The 16,364-nt window shown below is 38.1% G+C and overlaps 1 protein-coding gene across 1 annotated transcript in view; it reads right to left on the bottom strand.

Annotated features, from left to right (window-relative positions):
- The window catches only part of lama3 (laminin, alpha 3), a 65,336-nt gene that overhangs the window by 43,573 nt on the left and 5,399 nt on the right, over window positions 1-16,364 (bottom strand). Inside the window, exons 3-13 of the mRNA XM_057841953.1 lie at window positions 15,134-15,178; window positions 14,912-15,042; window positions 14,718-14,828; window positions 7,770-7,881; window positions 7,525-7,695; window positions 2,900-3,081; window positions 2,680-2,796; window positions 2,452-2,606; window positions 2,004-2,151; window positions 1,351-1,450; window positions 1,158-1,274 (exon numbers count right to left, since the gene is read on the bottom strand). Coding sequence (XP_057697936.1) covers window positions 1,158-1,274; window positions 1,351-1,450; window positions 2,004-2,151; window positions 2,452-2,606; window positions 2,680-2,796; window positions 2,900-3,081; window positions 7,525-7,695; window positions 7,770-7,872 — 1,093 coding nt within the window. The 5' untranslated portion in view covers window positions 7,873-7,881; window positions 14,718-14,828; window positions 14,912-15,042; window positions 15,134-15,178. The remainder of the gene's footprint in view (window positions 1-1,157; window positions 1,275-1,350; window positions 1,451-2,003; window positions 2,152-2,451; window positions 2,607-2,679; window positions 2,797-2,899; window positions 3,082-7,524; window positions 7,696-7,769; window positions 7,882-14,717; window positions 14,829-14,911; window positions 15,043-15,133; window positions 15,179-16,364) is intronic.

Raw genomic sequence — 16,364 nt, forward strand, 5'->3', positions numbered from 1 at the left:
ATACCAATATATATCTAATATATCTTCATTTTTTTTTCAATATGTTTTAAAACCCTAACACTCATGTAACAAGTTTCCCTTGAAATAAACAAACACATATGTCAGATGTCAAGATATAACAATGCTTTGTTTACTAGATTTGAGAAAATAGACTTTTCAAATTAATACAGTGCCCTCCATAATTATCGGCACCCCTGGTTAAGATGTGTTTTTTAGCTTCTAATATATATTTTTTATTCAAATAATATGGGACCTTAATGCAAAAAAGAGAAAAATCCAACCTTCAATACAAGTGAATTTATTCAGTGGGGAAAAATCTCACATAAAGAAATAATTATTTGACATCAAATAATGTGTGTCACAATTATTAGCACCCCTGGTGTTAATACTTTGTACAACCCCCTTTTGCCAACAAAACAAGGTCTGGGGACTGAGATGGCCATGGGAGGAGCTTGATTTTATGTCTGGTGAACCATTTCTGTGTAGATTTTGGCCATATGTTTAGGGTCATTGTCTTGCTGAAAGACCCAGTGACAACCCATCTTCAGCTTTCGGGCAGAGGGCAACAGATTTTGATTTAAAATGTCCTGGTATTTCAAAGCATTCATGATTCCATGCACCCTAACAAGGTTCCCAGGGCCTTAGGAAGTGAAACAGCCCCACAGCATCACTGACCCACCCCCATACTTCACAGTGGGTATGAGGTGCTTTTCAGCATGCGCATCTTTCGTGGCACGCCAGACCCACTTAGAGTGTTTGTTGCCAAAAAGCTCAATCTTGGTCTCATCTGACCGAAGCACACGCTCCCAGACTTCAACTGGGACCAGGGATGCTAATAATTGTGACACACATTATTCGATGTCAAATAATTATTTCTCTATGTGGGATTTTTTCCCCACTGAATAAATGCACTTGTATTGATTTTTTGATTGATTTTTCTTTTTTTTTCCATTAAGGTCCAATATTATTTGAATAAAAAATATATATATTAGAAGCTAAAAAACACATCTTAACCAGGGGTGCCAATAATTATGGAGGGCACTGTATATAAGTTCCATTTAAGACCTACCTAAAAAAGGCTATTTATGTATTCCCAATTGTAAACTGTATAGAAACATAATATATAATGTGTGCAGTCCACAGAGTGAACTACTGACCTCTTCTGAGTTTTTTCAGTTCATTGGTCACTCTGGAGGTGTCAAATCGAAGTGATTCTCCTTTGTCTTTCCACCTTTTCACACCATCTTTGTGTGTGTTCAGTGACTGTGAGAGCTCTGTTTGATAAAACATGTCATCGCGCATCATTTACACATCTCAAATGGAACTCCACAATATTATATTTTTCCACACCTCTGAAGTCATTTTGGGAGTGCATGGCCGCAGTCGACAAGTGAGTGGAATTGTGTCTCAGAGACTCAGCTGTCAATAGCAGACCGCCCGAAACCACGTCCTAATTCAGTCAAAGAACAACTTTTGTAAATATTTTAGGCCAGAATGGTTCAAAGAATAATTTTTCAAGACAGAGAAATTGTATATTTTACAGATTAATACTGATTTTGACATATTGTATAAGTGTGAGTCCATTTTTCCATTTTTTTACTTAGACTAATATTGCATTAAACTTTAAGCAGCCCTCATAGGTAGTGTTGCACAAATAGAAATGTCACTAAAAATGTCATTGTTATCAACGAGTCATGAGAAATAACATGCTTATGCTGTGCAGTATGTACTTTTCGAGGACGTCTTGCTTGGATGTCTAGAACCATCAATGGCAGACAATGTGTGAAGCAATGTCTGACCAAGCCATGATAGCAATTTAAAGAAAAAAAAACTTGGTATCAGTACAGTTTTGGCCAATACAACACATCCAGGTGTCGGAATCATTATGGGAGCCACAAAATAGTATCAGTGCAACACTTCTCATGAATTCTCCATTTGCAAAGACAGAAATTGAGTTATCCCACTTTAATTGTCTGTAGCTCCCTATTTCACTCTTGGCTAACCTGTAAGCCTTCATCGGCAATCATTTTGGACCAATGCGCAGCCATTGCAGCGTCCTCCATGTTTGTTATAATGTTTAATAGTTTGGGCTTGCTCGATTGGTTTGTGTTGTTGGTCGTGGGAAGCATTCTGTCATGACGTTTTTTTAAACTGAAAATAGAAAAAAAATATTATAAGCACAGTAACTGACATCATCATTTACACACATAAACAATTTTTAAAGTCGTTTGCTGTAAAAAAGTAATTACAATGCTGTTCTTTTTTTCATAGTTCGTTGTTAGTTTGACAGCAAATTTTTACTGTTTCCCTGTTTTTAAGTGTATAATTCTGACCACCACAGCTGCCAGTATTTTACTGTAAATTTTAATGTTTTTCTGTTCATTTTTACAGTGCAGTTTTGGCATAAGTTCTGACAGTCCATCTTCATAAATAAATAAAGCGCAAACCTACTTTTGCATGCCTGAGGCCAATCTGCTGAGCTCCCGTGCGTGCTCCTCAGCCTCACCAATAATCTCCATCTTGGCCACAACATGGAAGATGTTATCAATCTTCTTTCGCAGTTGCTGCTTGGCGCCGTGTAAGCGAGCCGCGTCTTTCTCAATGCCCTGCAGTACAAGTACAAAAAATGGCGTCAAACTGAACCAAACTGAAGTTGTTGATTTGTAAGCATCTGCTTACATGTTTGGTGTCCTCCAATGTTAAGAACATGGCGGCAAGCTTCGTTAAGTGGTGCCTTGCGCTTTCAGTCAATGTATGGAAGGAATGTGTCTCTTCTATGGTCTGATTGAGAACATGCTGCCAAGTGAAAATATGTAAGAAAATTATTTAAGACAGCATTAGTTATTCAAGAAATAGCAGGACCTAAACAAAATTAAAACACAATTGAGGGAACAATTACCTGCAGTTGTTCCAGGCTAGAAACACTCTTCAGATTAACGTGTCTCGCTCTTTTAGATGCGGCGTTTGCTTCTAAAAGAAGATCACTCATGTGCCCAAGAAGCACCATCGAAGAATCTGCAGTCTGGTTAAGAGTCTCTGAATTCAGGCTTGCTGCAGCCATCTTGGTTATGGTGTCCAGCACTAAGAAAGAGGTAAACAATCAGGGAAGATTACAATTCATCCTTTAATGAATCGACAGCAATATGTTTTGGGAATTTACTACGAACAACTAAATATTTTTCTTTTTCTTTCTATTTTCTTGGGGAAAAAAAGGTAGTCCCCGGTTTACAAAGAGTTCCATTCCTGTGCTGGCGATGTAAGTCGGATTTCCACATAAATCGTAATTAATCCTTTAAATACCTCTAAATTAAAAAACAAAACCATCCAAAAACATGTATTATACGTCATTGTACTGTTCTCACCAAGACGTTGGAGCTAAGTCCTCGCTAAACCTTAAGCTAAACTCCGAAATGACGATGTCAGACGTTTATTCAGCTGCTCATGACATCAACACTTCAGTTAGCATCCGCACATCATCACAAACAATCACATAAACTCGCCCAAAGTATTCGACCACCATTGAAAATGCACAATAAACAGTCCAAAAGGGGTTATATACAGCCATCGCCTCTGGGTCCTTCACAAGCAACAAATGTGCGCGCAGGCTGTCACCTCTCTTGGCTGCCCCAATTCTTCATGTGTGCGTATGTGGGGTGAGCGCGTAAGTACATGCGCTCGTGTGCGGAAGTACTACCTGCTCTACGCTTCCTGCTCTAAAATAAGAGCACGCATCAGAAAACCAAAGTCAACATTTAAAAAAAAAAAAAGGAAAAAAATGACGAGATGCAGGCACTGTAAAGTTGAAATTAGGTACGTTGTAACCAGTATATGGCGGAAAACACTCAGGTCACTTGAAATTCTGCTCTGAGACCCCCAACTTGGCCAAATTTCAAAATTTGTCCGATATGCACGTGTGATACATCATTGGAAAACTTAAGATCTCAATTTTCTGAGGGAAGAAAAATTTTGAACATGAGGGCATTTTAAAAAAAAAAATAATTTAAATAGCCAAACCCTTTCTGGAGGTGAGAGCACGCGAGAGTAGAATTATAGATGCCAACACTTTAACGAGATATTATCGCGTATTTACCTTGTTTCGATCCAAAAACTCCATATAGCATGTAACACTGTCAAGACACAGCTGTGAATGGCGACAGCTGGATTTTTTTTTTAGATTTTATGGGTGAAACATAGTAATATAACAAGAGTCGCGATGCAGAAAATGCAGACATGTATGAGTGGTCGAGATTTTCTTTTCATATATTTACCTTTTTAAACATTATTTTTCAATTTTTCTTTGTTTGGATCGAACATTTATCATCTAACATATAGGAGAAAATGTGACAGTAACAAAAACAATACAGTTAAGCGATAGTTATGAGGTAGATAGCCGTGACTTTTTTACAGACACCATTTTTTCATTGTGACGTAATTTGTTTAAAAGTTTAAAATATGCGAGTGAATAATTTTTTTAAGTTTTTTTTTTTCTTCTTTTTTTTTTCACGAAAAATTAGACCTCAATTAATGATTCTAAGCTAAAAATGACAGACATTTTGAATAATAAATACAATTAATTACCTTTGTTTTATGGCTGGGTTGAAACAAAAGCGGTTGCGCAACGTCTGTAAACGGGGGTTTCCAGGGTAAAACGGACAAATTAAAAATAGTTTGGGGGCTTAATGCGCCACGAATTTGCTATGGCGCCATATACACCAGGGGTGCCCAATCCTGGTCCTCGAGAGCCCCTATCCAGCTTGTTTTCTGCATCTCCCTTCTTTAACACACCTGAATCAAATGATCAGCTCATCAGCAAGTTCTGCAGCAGCCTGATAACGATCCTGATTAGTTGATTCAGGTGTGTTAGAGGAGGGAGATATGGAAAACAAGGTGGATAGGGGCTCTCGAGGACCAGGATTGGGCACCCGTGATATACACATATTGTTCTGACAAACACAACAGTTGTTTTGGCTTAAAATACAGCAGTTTCTTTTAAAGAGGAGTGCAAGAGCTGAAACTGCTTTTTCAGTCTTGTCTGTGTTTTCCGCCATATACAGGGTGCTCCAAAATGGTTGACCTCATTCTAAATGCCCATATCTAAACTACTTGATGGATCTTCATTAAACTAAATACACTTTATGTTGAAGGTTATACGTTTTATTGGTTAAACTTACAAATAAAAATACAAATATTTGTTGGTTCTATGACAGATTTTCGTAAATGTTCAATATGAGCGCCGCCTGTGACTCGGCACACGTCGAGTCGGTATTCGAGCCCGTGCCAAACTCGCTGTAGCATGTCTTCGGTAACAGTTTCCAGTGCAGCTGTAATTCTCTGTTTTGTTATTTAGTTGGTGCCTTCTTTGCAAAATTTGTGAAGAAGGCACACTGTACTGTCTTCGCTGACTGAGTCTGAGCATACTCTAACACGTAAAATGCCTTTTCTTGTAAAGTGAACGGCATTTCTTAACCTGAAAAGATAGAAATGCACACACAGAAACTTGAAACATTTCTACACAAGCTGTGAAAATTTGAGGTTATTCCAACGAAAACTGTCAAAATTATTGGCCTACAAAATAGGGTCAAACATTTTGAAACACCCTGTATATGCTGTATACTGTATATAAACCACTAATATATAGGCTTTTTTTTAGTTGAAAGATGTTAAACTATTTTAAAATGTATGATTTTACTTTCTTTTTCAAATACCATTTATGCTTACTACTAAGGGTGTAACGGTACATGTATTTGTATTGAACCGTTTCGGTACGTGGTGCTCGGTTCGGAACGGAGGCGTACCGACGAGTTTCTGATGTAACGTAACCCTTACTGTTCGAGGCTGTGAGTCGATCGGGTTACAATTTTTTTTGTGTAGATTATATTTACTCCGTCTTCTATAATGAGGACCAACACGGTAGGACAGTATAACCCAGAAACGTCAACGGCGCGACAACGTGGCTACCGCGACAACGCAGTGAAACGCGAGCGTTAAAGTCAATCAGCCAATGCACACCAGTCACAGTGCGGCCGCGTGTTAGACGCGTTCCAGAAGCAGCTCAACACGACGCACGCGAAAGAATGACAAAGTTTATTATTTGACGCGAGACGCGACCCTCCTGCGTCAATACTACTACCGGTAGCTAGGATCGGGCAGACCGGAAGTCACTCGTGTAAAAATACGGTGGATCCGGTCGATTTTCAAACTAATATGCAATCGTAACCCACTTTTTGAGTCCATCATATCTCTTGAGTGGTAGATCGGTGCACAGTTGACTTGTCTTTGTTGATTTACTGCTGTCTTCTCTGCTATAATAATAACCAACATGGCCCCGCGTTCAATACAAAACCCTCCTACCACAACAGAACAAGTAGGGACTAATATTCACATAGGAACTAAAGTTATACAACATTAAATATACAATATAAATGAATACTACATCACATTTGTAAAATATAAACACATAACAAAATAAATAATAGCCAATTTAAATAAGATCAATTGAAATTAGCTAAAACACCTGTAATTAAATAATAAGAATAATACGCAGATCCTGCTTACACAATTAAATTTATTAATTTCTATGTGGCGCTTTAACTTGAGAAAATCCACCAATAAAGCTTTTGAAAACCGTTCATAAGAAAAAAAAAAAAAGATTCATTGAGGCATTTCATTTGTAAAATACATGTTAAAGTCTTTGTCATTGGGATGGCTTTTCTCTTTAGCATAGGACTTCTTTTTTTCTCCTTTCTTTCAGAAAGAAAGCTGACCAATACGCAGGGTCTGAAAGGCAAATCGCTGTTGGATTATCTTTAAATACCCGCTACTTTTTGAGCAGAATTCTAGCTTTTTATAGGCTAATGTTCCTATTGTTGAAAGCACAAAGGCGTGTAATAAACAACTAGCACATTTATATTTTGCATTTTGTTTTCTTACTGTATTGAAAATGAACCGAACCGTGACCTCAAAACCGAGGTACGTACCGAACCAAGATTTTTGTGTACTGTTACACCCCTACTTACTACCATGCCATGCAGATGTGGCTTAAACATACGTTAGTTCCTGATTGTTAGGGAGACTAAATGTAGCGCTTCTTTGAACACAAAATATAAACCCAAAGTGGGTTCCTTTTAACACACACACAAAAAATAACATTTTTATCCATCTTAATTTAATGATAGAGTATTATAATTATGTTGAGTGCTTTACTAATTATAGAGCAACCTATTTTTGCTATGCTGAATTTGTCAGGCATGAGTACTTCACCGCAGTTTTTTTTTTTTTCAGCATTAACTGATTCAATAAAAAACACCGCTGGGTTTACAGATAAAATCAATCCGCCACATTTGCTAATATATCCACTTCAAGCTTGCTGAATTTTTTTTCATAACAAATAAAGCGATATATGACAGACTGTAGCTGAGGTTTTGCTTTGTATTCTAATACTCACTGGGTTTTTTAATACTTTTAGGATGAGCTTTTTTAGCGTTAATGCTGCATAAAGTCTCTAAGAAAGCAATAAACCATCACATTTTTTTGCCATCTTCCTCTGGACGTGGATCCTGCCCCAGGTCATCGCCTTTACACAGCCCCTCTGGCTCATTTCCTCTACGAGTCGACGAGCCTCCTCTATCACGGCCGTCTTGTCTCTTCCGCCTTGCCTGATGGCATCTGCAAGCTTGTTCGGGCGCTTTATTAACTCTGACAAACAAACAATAGCACTCGTTTATGTGATCCGTCTGCGCCGCGATGTAATGTTGAGCCTAATGACTTACCTCGTAATGATGCCAGGACTGACTCCGCATGGTCGAGAAAAACCTTGGCCTTTGTTTTTCGTCCTTTCTGCTTCTCAAGGGCCTCATCCACATGGGAGGACATTTCAAGGGCCTGCGTTGAAAAAACAATAACTCACTGACTTCCATTGACAGCGATACACTGTATTGTCTAAATTTCCTTATATCGTCACTATTGCCAGTCATTGAACGTAGGCTACTTAAGGAGCTGGTACGTCTATTAGAAGCCACTAGATGTCTGTAAAATTTCATTAAACTGGAAAGGCACGACTGACATAAATTCATAAATACTGAGGTAGGAGAACACACGTAGCGAATTAGCCACGAACAAAACTAATAAAACATTTACTGATGACTTTTTTACAAAAAGCCACCGCAATGCATGCTGGAAATTTTAGTGCCAATTACCAATAATACCTGACTGCAGCCCAGAGCCAGGTGACAGACGCTACAAACCACACACCTACAAACTACACCAACATGATGCTACGGTGGTAGCGTCAGATGAGTCTAAAACGAAAATAGTCTAAAAAGATATATAATTAGAACTCGATGTGAAATTTGAGAAACTTAAGTGTGTTGGTGAATGTCTCAACTACTATTGTCATGCTGAAAGACCCAGCCACGTCTAATCTTCAATGCCCTTGCTGATGAAAGGAGATTTTTACTCAAAATCTCTCGATACATGGCCCCATTCATTCTTCCCTTTACACAGATCAGCTGTCCTGGTCCCTTTGCAGAAAAACAGCCCCAAAGCATGATGTTTCCACCCCCGTGCTTCACAGTGGGTATGGGTTCTTCGGATGCAATTCAGTATTCTTTCTCCTCCAAACACGACAACCTGTTTCTACCAAAAAGTTCTATTTTGGTTTCATCTGACCATAACATATTCTCCCAGTCCTCTTCTGGATCATCCAAATGCTCTGTAGCGAACCGCAGACGGGCCTCAATGTGTACTTTCTTCAGCAAGCGGACACGTCTGGCAGTGCAGGATTTGAGTCCCTGGCGGTGCATTGTGTTACTGATAGTAGCCTTTCTTACTGTGGTCCCAGCTCTCTGTAGGTCATTCACTAGGTCCACCCCTGTGGTTCTGGGATTTTTGCTCACCGTTCTTGTTATCATTTTGACGCCACGGGGTTAGATCTTGCATGGAGCCCCAGATCAAGGGAGATTATCAGTGGTCTTGTATGTCTTCCATTTTCTAATAATTGCTCCCACAGTTGATTTCTTTACACCAAACATTTTACCTATTGCAGATTCAGTCTTCCCAGCCTGGTGCAGGTCTACAATTTTGTCTATGGTCTCCTTCAACAGCTCTTTGGTCTTGGCCATCGTGGAGTTTGGAGTGTGACTGACTGAGGTTGTAGACAGGTGTCTTTTGTACTGGTAATGAGTTAAAACAGGTACTAATAATACAGGTAACGTGTGGAGCCTCGTTAGACCTCGTTAGAAGAAGTTAGACCTCTTTGACAGCCAGAAATCTTTTTTTCCACTCTAATTTGGAAATCAATTCTTTAAAAATCAAACAATGTGATTTTCTGTTTTTTTTCCACATTCTGTCTCTCATGGTTGAGGTTTAACCATGTTGACAATTACAGGCCTCTCTAATCTTTTCAAGTACGAGAACTTGCACAATTGGTGGTTGACTAAATACTTATTTGCCCCACTGTATGTCATTTATCGTAATCTGTGTATATCGTCAACCAAATACTAAATTAGATTTTATGATAAACTGTCTTCTTAACCATTGTGGTTTACACAAAGAAATGATAATCATTGGAGATTTTAATATAAACTGGAATGAAAACAAGACCAGATAAAGTCTTAAACAAGTTACTGACCGTTTTAATCTCACACAGTTTATAGAACAGCCCAGTTCAAAAACTCTCATAGACAGTGACGCGGGAAGTGGGGTGTTGGGGAGAAAGAAAAAAAGTTTTGGTAGATTATTTTCATCAAAAATGTAGTATGTCGTTAGCTGGGATAGGCTGCAGCACCTCCGCGGCCCTCGTGAGGTAAAGCGGCATGGAAAATGGATGGATGGATAAAAATGAAATTAAAAAAACACATTGAAACAATTGCGTGTTTAACTTTGGGGATTATATGTATCAGTTGAAAACATTTTTGTTTGTTAATAACATGGTCACCAGCTGACACCTTGCTTGCAACCGGGTCACGTTGAATAAGGCCCTATTGGAACGGAAAAGTTAACTATAATAATAATAATAATAATTCTATTATAGTATCCAGCAATGAAAGGTTAGCTGCAGATTTAAACAGTGGAGTTCAGAAAGGAAATCTATATTTGGTGTCTTCATAGGGTAAGACATGCTTGCATTGTAGCTATATTATTATTAAGTGTTGCTGTTGAGCTTCAGCCGTTGGTTATTCGTGTGTATTGACCTGTGACTGTGAAGTTTTCAAATATGTTTGCGTGTCATTGCGGTGTCTAGCTGCGGGGATTTGCTTTTTAATTCAAGGGCATTTTTATTTCCATTACAAAAACTCTAACATACACTGTAGGTGAAATAGAATGCTGTGTTTGTAGTAGCCTAATAGTAGTACGTAAACTATCCACGTTGCATGTTTACTGCCACTGTGCACGCCTTGTATAGAGAAAACGTGCGAGTAGGACAAATTTGGACCAAAGCAGGTGACTTCCAGCGCTACTATTTGTAAGCCAACCTGAAAGAATCACAAACACTTTTTACTATATGACTGAAATGTCTAATCACAATGTTGTCTTTTTCTCAAGAAAACTAAAAAAATTGTTTTTATACTTTAAGAAAAACCCACAGTTTTTAGTTGGACAATGACAATTCCCCACAAACAAATGCAAAACTTGAAGGTTGCTCTGCAAAGGACTGACTAGAGTGAATCATTACAAAGCAAGGACATAGAGATATCCAGCAACTTCATGACAAAGCTCAATGACGTAATTTCAAACTTCACCAGAAAGGGGAATCAACATAAAACCAAGAGGAATTAATTGCCTTGGTTAAACGATGAAAGCAGGACAGTAATGAAGGGCAGAGATGAACAACTTTAAAAAATCAATTAAAAAACTGCCCTCACGACAAAGACAAAAATTTACATTCTTTAGAAGTAAAGGAACTCAAAGTCTGCGAAAGGCGAAAGCAAAATTCTTCATGGATGTCATAATCAAAGCAAAAGGGAATGCAAAAACGATCTGGCAAAATCTGAATAAATTCATTGGTAAAGAAATTATAGACTCAAACAAAAATATTAAGCTCAAAATTAACAATGCCTTGGCAACTGTCCTAGCTAATAAATTTAACATCTATTTCCTTAACTAAGTCAGCGAGATAACAAAAATGTTTTCACCATCTTTTCCTACTTCCAGACCCATTAATTCTAATAAATTACAGACTCTGCGGCATTAGTAAACAGCCGCTATCTTAAAGCAGTAGACTTCTCAGGCAGGCTCTGTTGTAGTAAACCTAAGATGAGTAATTTTTTTATCTGAACTACTCCTAAATCGGCAAAAACCTTGTAAACGAATTCTTCGAGCCACAGCACCAACAGCATGCATTGTTTGGAGGAGAGCGTAGTTTATGCCGGCTGTCGCTTGGCTCTGGGCTGCAGTCAGACCTTTCTCGCAGCAGCGTAACGCACGAATGCTATTTTTAGACCGCAAGGGTGCGTGACGTCACCATCATAAACTGGAAGTGGGTCAATATAGAAGCACCCTCGCATACAACCAATGTTAGTACTGCTTGTTTTCTGCCGGTAATCTTTCAAAAAAGAACATGTCGAGTAAACACTGCTGCAATGGAACTTGTAGAAACGACTCTAGACATTACAACATATGACGGATGTTTTCTTCATACGTTTCCCGAAGCCAAAAACTCAGAGGAAAAAATGTGAACTATGGATCAACTGGCGCGGACGTTCAAAAGACCAGTTTAACGCCAGAAAGGCTTTTTGTTGGGGGTCATGGTCCCACAGAAGACGAAGAGGTAAGCCATTTTGATATTTCAACTTATTTTTATAGCGTGGCGTTTTGCCATGCTGCTTCTGTCTCGCAATGAATGACCTGGGAAAATTTTTTTAATTTTATTTCTATATCACAACAGTCATGTAGGCCTATTTTTCTAAAATACGGATGTTTAAATAAATTATCCATGTTTGGCCTTGGTCTTTTTGTATAGTAAGCCTGTTCATGCCTACAGGTAGGTTCTAGATTTAACAGCTTTACCTTTTCTGTTGTAAAGAAAAAACCTTAGTAAGGGGGAAGTGTAAATAAATTAATAGAAGTACGATTTGTTATCAATGAAAAAATTAAAAGTGTTCGTTGGCTGTCACTGAGTAGCATTTGCGATCACTGCACAAAAATAGCAATATAAATGACCCCCAAGAACGTGAAGCGACGTAAGACAAACAGACGATATAATTTATAGGAAAGACAGGAAATATTGTCGTAAAGGATAGCTTGTTGAAACAGGAGAATGTCGTTGTCAGTGGCGTAAGGCAATGCACACAGTAAAAAGGTGTCCACAAAAAAGCTTCCTCTGGATCAGGTTGGCTTTTTTCCCTTTTTTTAATGCTTTCTACACTCAAGCAATCTCTTTAACTGAACATTTGTAAATTCTTCCACATCTTTACCAGTGAATTTGGCACCAGGGACATCATTTTCAGACAGAATTGGTAAGTTTAGCTCATTAAACATCTCGTTTGTACACCATTCACATGCATCTAGCATGAGGGACAAACGCAAGCTTGAGCCCCGTAGCAACAGTTGCTAGCGTCATGAATCTTAATGAGCAAATGTGACGTGTTGCGTGCGGTACACTATTCTTTGAGCCACCATACCAACAGCAGGTGTGGTTTGGAGGGGGGCGTGGTTTATAGCAACTGTCGCTTGGCTCTGGGCTGCAGTCAGACCTTTCTCGCAATTAGTGTATTAAGACTTTCGCTCCTCTTTGTCATTCCTCTTCCAAACCCATGCGGTGAATGGTGCATTCACAGCAATTGGAAATAGCAGTGTTCAACAAAATGCTGTTTAAGTTTAAACCACACAGACCACAGACAACTCATTTTATTACGTTAATGAATTATTCATGTTATTATGCTATCTTAAATGCTAAAACCACTTTCAAGTACAAGTAGATAAAGATCTTTATATTTGTGCAAAATATGATTGCTAGTGTGCCGCTTCTATTTACATGAGATACATTTATGTTGCAGCACTACTTAGTCCCGCCAAGAATCTATGCTGAAAAAGCGTTGACTTGGAAGATATCAACCTCGATTCTACATAGGGCAATTCTTGATTCCGTAACTTTATACTTATTTTAGGCAATTAAAAAAAAACTAATTTGACCAGTTATTTATCCAATAACTAATTAAAAATTCTCTTATGAAATTATCTGCAAGGCCAAAACAGCGAAACGTTGTGGTTATAAATTATGAAACATCAGAATTGTGTTTGTCACTCTTGGGAAGGTTTATTTGCATTTCTTATAAAGTGCAAAACATTTAATCAAACAATAGGTCTGACTTAAACAAAGGGGAAGCCATCCACTTCGAAATTGTAAACGCAGGCCTTGAGCATGAAGAAGAAAATACTTTAATAACTTCTAAAGTGCAGAACATTGCATGAAATGAAATAATTAATTAACTATAAATTATCTACTTGTTTTTTAATATTACTGCTGACTGATGAAAAAAATATTAGGGCTGTCAAACGATTAAAATTTTTAATCGAGTTAATTACAGCTTAAAAATTAATTAATCGTAATTAACCGCAATTAATCGCAATTCAAACCATCTATAAAATATGCCATATTTTTCTGTAAATTATATATATATTCTGTAAAATAATTTGTTGGAATGGAAAGATAAGACACAAGATGGATATATACATTTAACATACGGTACATAAGGACTGTAGTGGGCATTTCACTCTACTGTCATTTAAATCTGTCTATGCTGTCCTCACTCCGAAGCGTCTACTTTTTCCAAAGCTAGACAGCTAGTGAACGACGCCTTAATAATCAGACTTCTTCCTTTTTCATCTGATTAATTAATAAAATGGCCTCAAACCATTGTCCTCTTTAGACCGTAGTGAAACTACAAAAAAAAGTACACAAGCACTGCATTAGCAACAACGTTAGCTTAGCACGCTATACAGGTTCACTAAACATAAACAAAAAGCGTCTCATACAAAAAATATAACATTTCGCTTACTAACATAATATGTACATTCTTTACAACAACCATACTTACGGACAAATCTTGTCCAAGGATCATATAAGCACAACATTACAACGTAGGCGTCAGCCCGAGACGTCTTGCAGCCATATTGAACTGGCAAGAAAGCAATAAACCATGTCGCAAAGCGACCACAAGAGTTCGCTGTTAGACAGCGCAAAAAACCTTGCTGTAAAACTTACCAAAAGGCAGAATACTGTCTGAGCGGGACATGTGCGTTAATTGCGTCAAATCTTTTAACGTGATTAATTTAAAAAATTAATTACCGCGCATTAACGCGATAATTTTGACAGCCCTATATAAACTTTCAGTCAGGCAATAAAATGCTGTTTCATTTTTGTGTGTGGCGGCTGCCATTTAACAGCAATATCTAGCAGCCATGATGAAAACTACAGGTAAACCTTTATTTTTTTTCTGCAACCTGTCCTTTATTCTGGCTGTTTTGAATTCCACATATGACGGAGACATGCAGATAGCAGATTCCTGTGAGGACTACCTACAGTACTTGATACATTTCACATTTGTGACTGTGATCTGTTTCATGCCAGTTTAAACTAAAGTAAATTGAATGGGAAAAGCCGTCGTAATTATCGTATAATTTTTCAGCAAATACAAATGTAACATGTCATGCCACATCGTTATCGTGATATAAAATGGTCCATATCGCCCAGCCAGCAGTAGTTGTAGGAAGTCTACCTCATATGTTAGCTTGTCCAGGTCATCTTGGATCAAATTCACCTCTTCTTCCAGGCTCTCAGCCTTGAGCTCCCGTTGCCTCTTAGCACTCCTGTAACTCTTCACTATTCTCTGAACAAAAACAGCATTAACAAAAGGCCTTTGAGGGCGTCGTAGTCTCTAAATCTACACAAGTTTCTGGGTCGCGACGGTACCTCGGCATCAGAGACGATCCCCTGGGGTTGGATCAGTGTTGAAACAGAAGCAGAGATGGGAATCAGCCCACGCAGGTCGCCCTCGTCGTCCCTCAGGCGTAGAAGCAAAGCTTCAGAGCAGCACTTCAAGGCTGTCACAGGATATCAAGCAGAGGCTTCATTACAACTAAAGTGGTCCAGTGGTAAACGTTACAGCTTAGTGAAAGATTGCAAGAAACTCACCAAGGCAGTCTTCCGCATAAGTGATGTTGAGACTTGAAATACACTCTGTATGCAAAGTAAGTAGATGATGAAGTTGCTGTTTATTGTTTTAATGTTACATTGTTATTTGACAGTAATAAGTAAGACTAATTATTCATTTTCCGCTTATCCTCACGTGGGTCGCGGAGGTGCTCCAGCTATCCCAGCTAACTATGGGCAGTAGGCCGGGTACACCTTGTATTGGTGAGTAAGATTAATTATTTTCACAAAAATATTTACAAATAAAAATAGTAAAGACAAGTTTAATAATGCTGACTTGCTTTTTTTGGATGGTCGTATAAATAGTATTAGTTTTAACTATATAAGTGTATGAATAATTTATTAAATACAAGTCACAATAATAATAATATAGTTCCTGATAATATGAATGTGTTAGTTCATATTTATTATCAATAATTTAATGTGAAAAAAAAAGTCAGATAAAAGATCAAATAACACGACTGGTGAAGATATAGATTTAAATGCTAATATAATTAACTAACTAACTAACTAATATTTAAAATATCTATTAAATGAGTTTAATAATCAATAATCAATTGCTTTTTTAAATTCAGGAAAACTTCTCTTTGCTTTTGAATGTGTTTGGCGCAACCATGCTGTGCTGTTTCCATACCTATATCAACCCTACCATCCATGAGAATGACGGTCTACATTCTTGCTGCCGAATACAAGCCTGGAACTCCAGACTCACCACTGTTCCAGCTATAGTGTCTAGCTACTGTTAAGCGGATCAAATTCCCAGGGCGGAGCAAGCCACAGCAAACAGACAGCAGTCTGGACCAATCAGCGACGCGCGGATGTGACTTTGGTACGGGCCATAACATGTGGTCTTTAATGGTAAGAGTAGCTGAACTCTATATCAAGCCTTGCCAGACAATGCTGGACATGCTTGTTTTTGAATTTGTTTTGCGCAAACATGCTGTGGTTGTTCCAGACCTACTACAGTGCCTTGCAAAAGTATTCGGCCCCCTTGAACCTTGCAACCTTTCGCCACATTTCAGGCTTCAAACATAAAGATATAAAATTTTAATTTTTTGTCAAGAATCAACAACAAGTGGGACACAATCGTGAAGTGGAACAACATTTATTGGATAATTTAAACTTTTTTAACAAATAAAAAACTGAAAAGTGGGGCGTGCAATATTATTCGGCCCCCTTGCATTAATACTTTGTAGCGCCACCTTTTGCTCCA

This window comes from Corythoichthys intestinalis, chromosome 7 (assembly GCF_030265065.1).
Source record: "Corythoichthys intestinalis isolate RoL2023-P3 chromosome 7, ASM3026506v1, whole genome shotgun sequence".
Lineage (NCBI taxonomy): Eukaryota > Metazoa > Chordata > Actinopteri > Syngnathiformes > Syngnathidae > Corythoichthys > Corythoichthys intestinalis.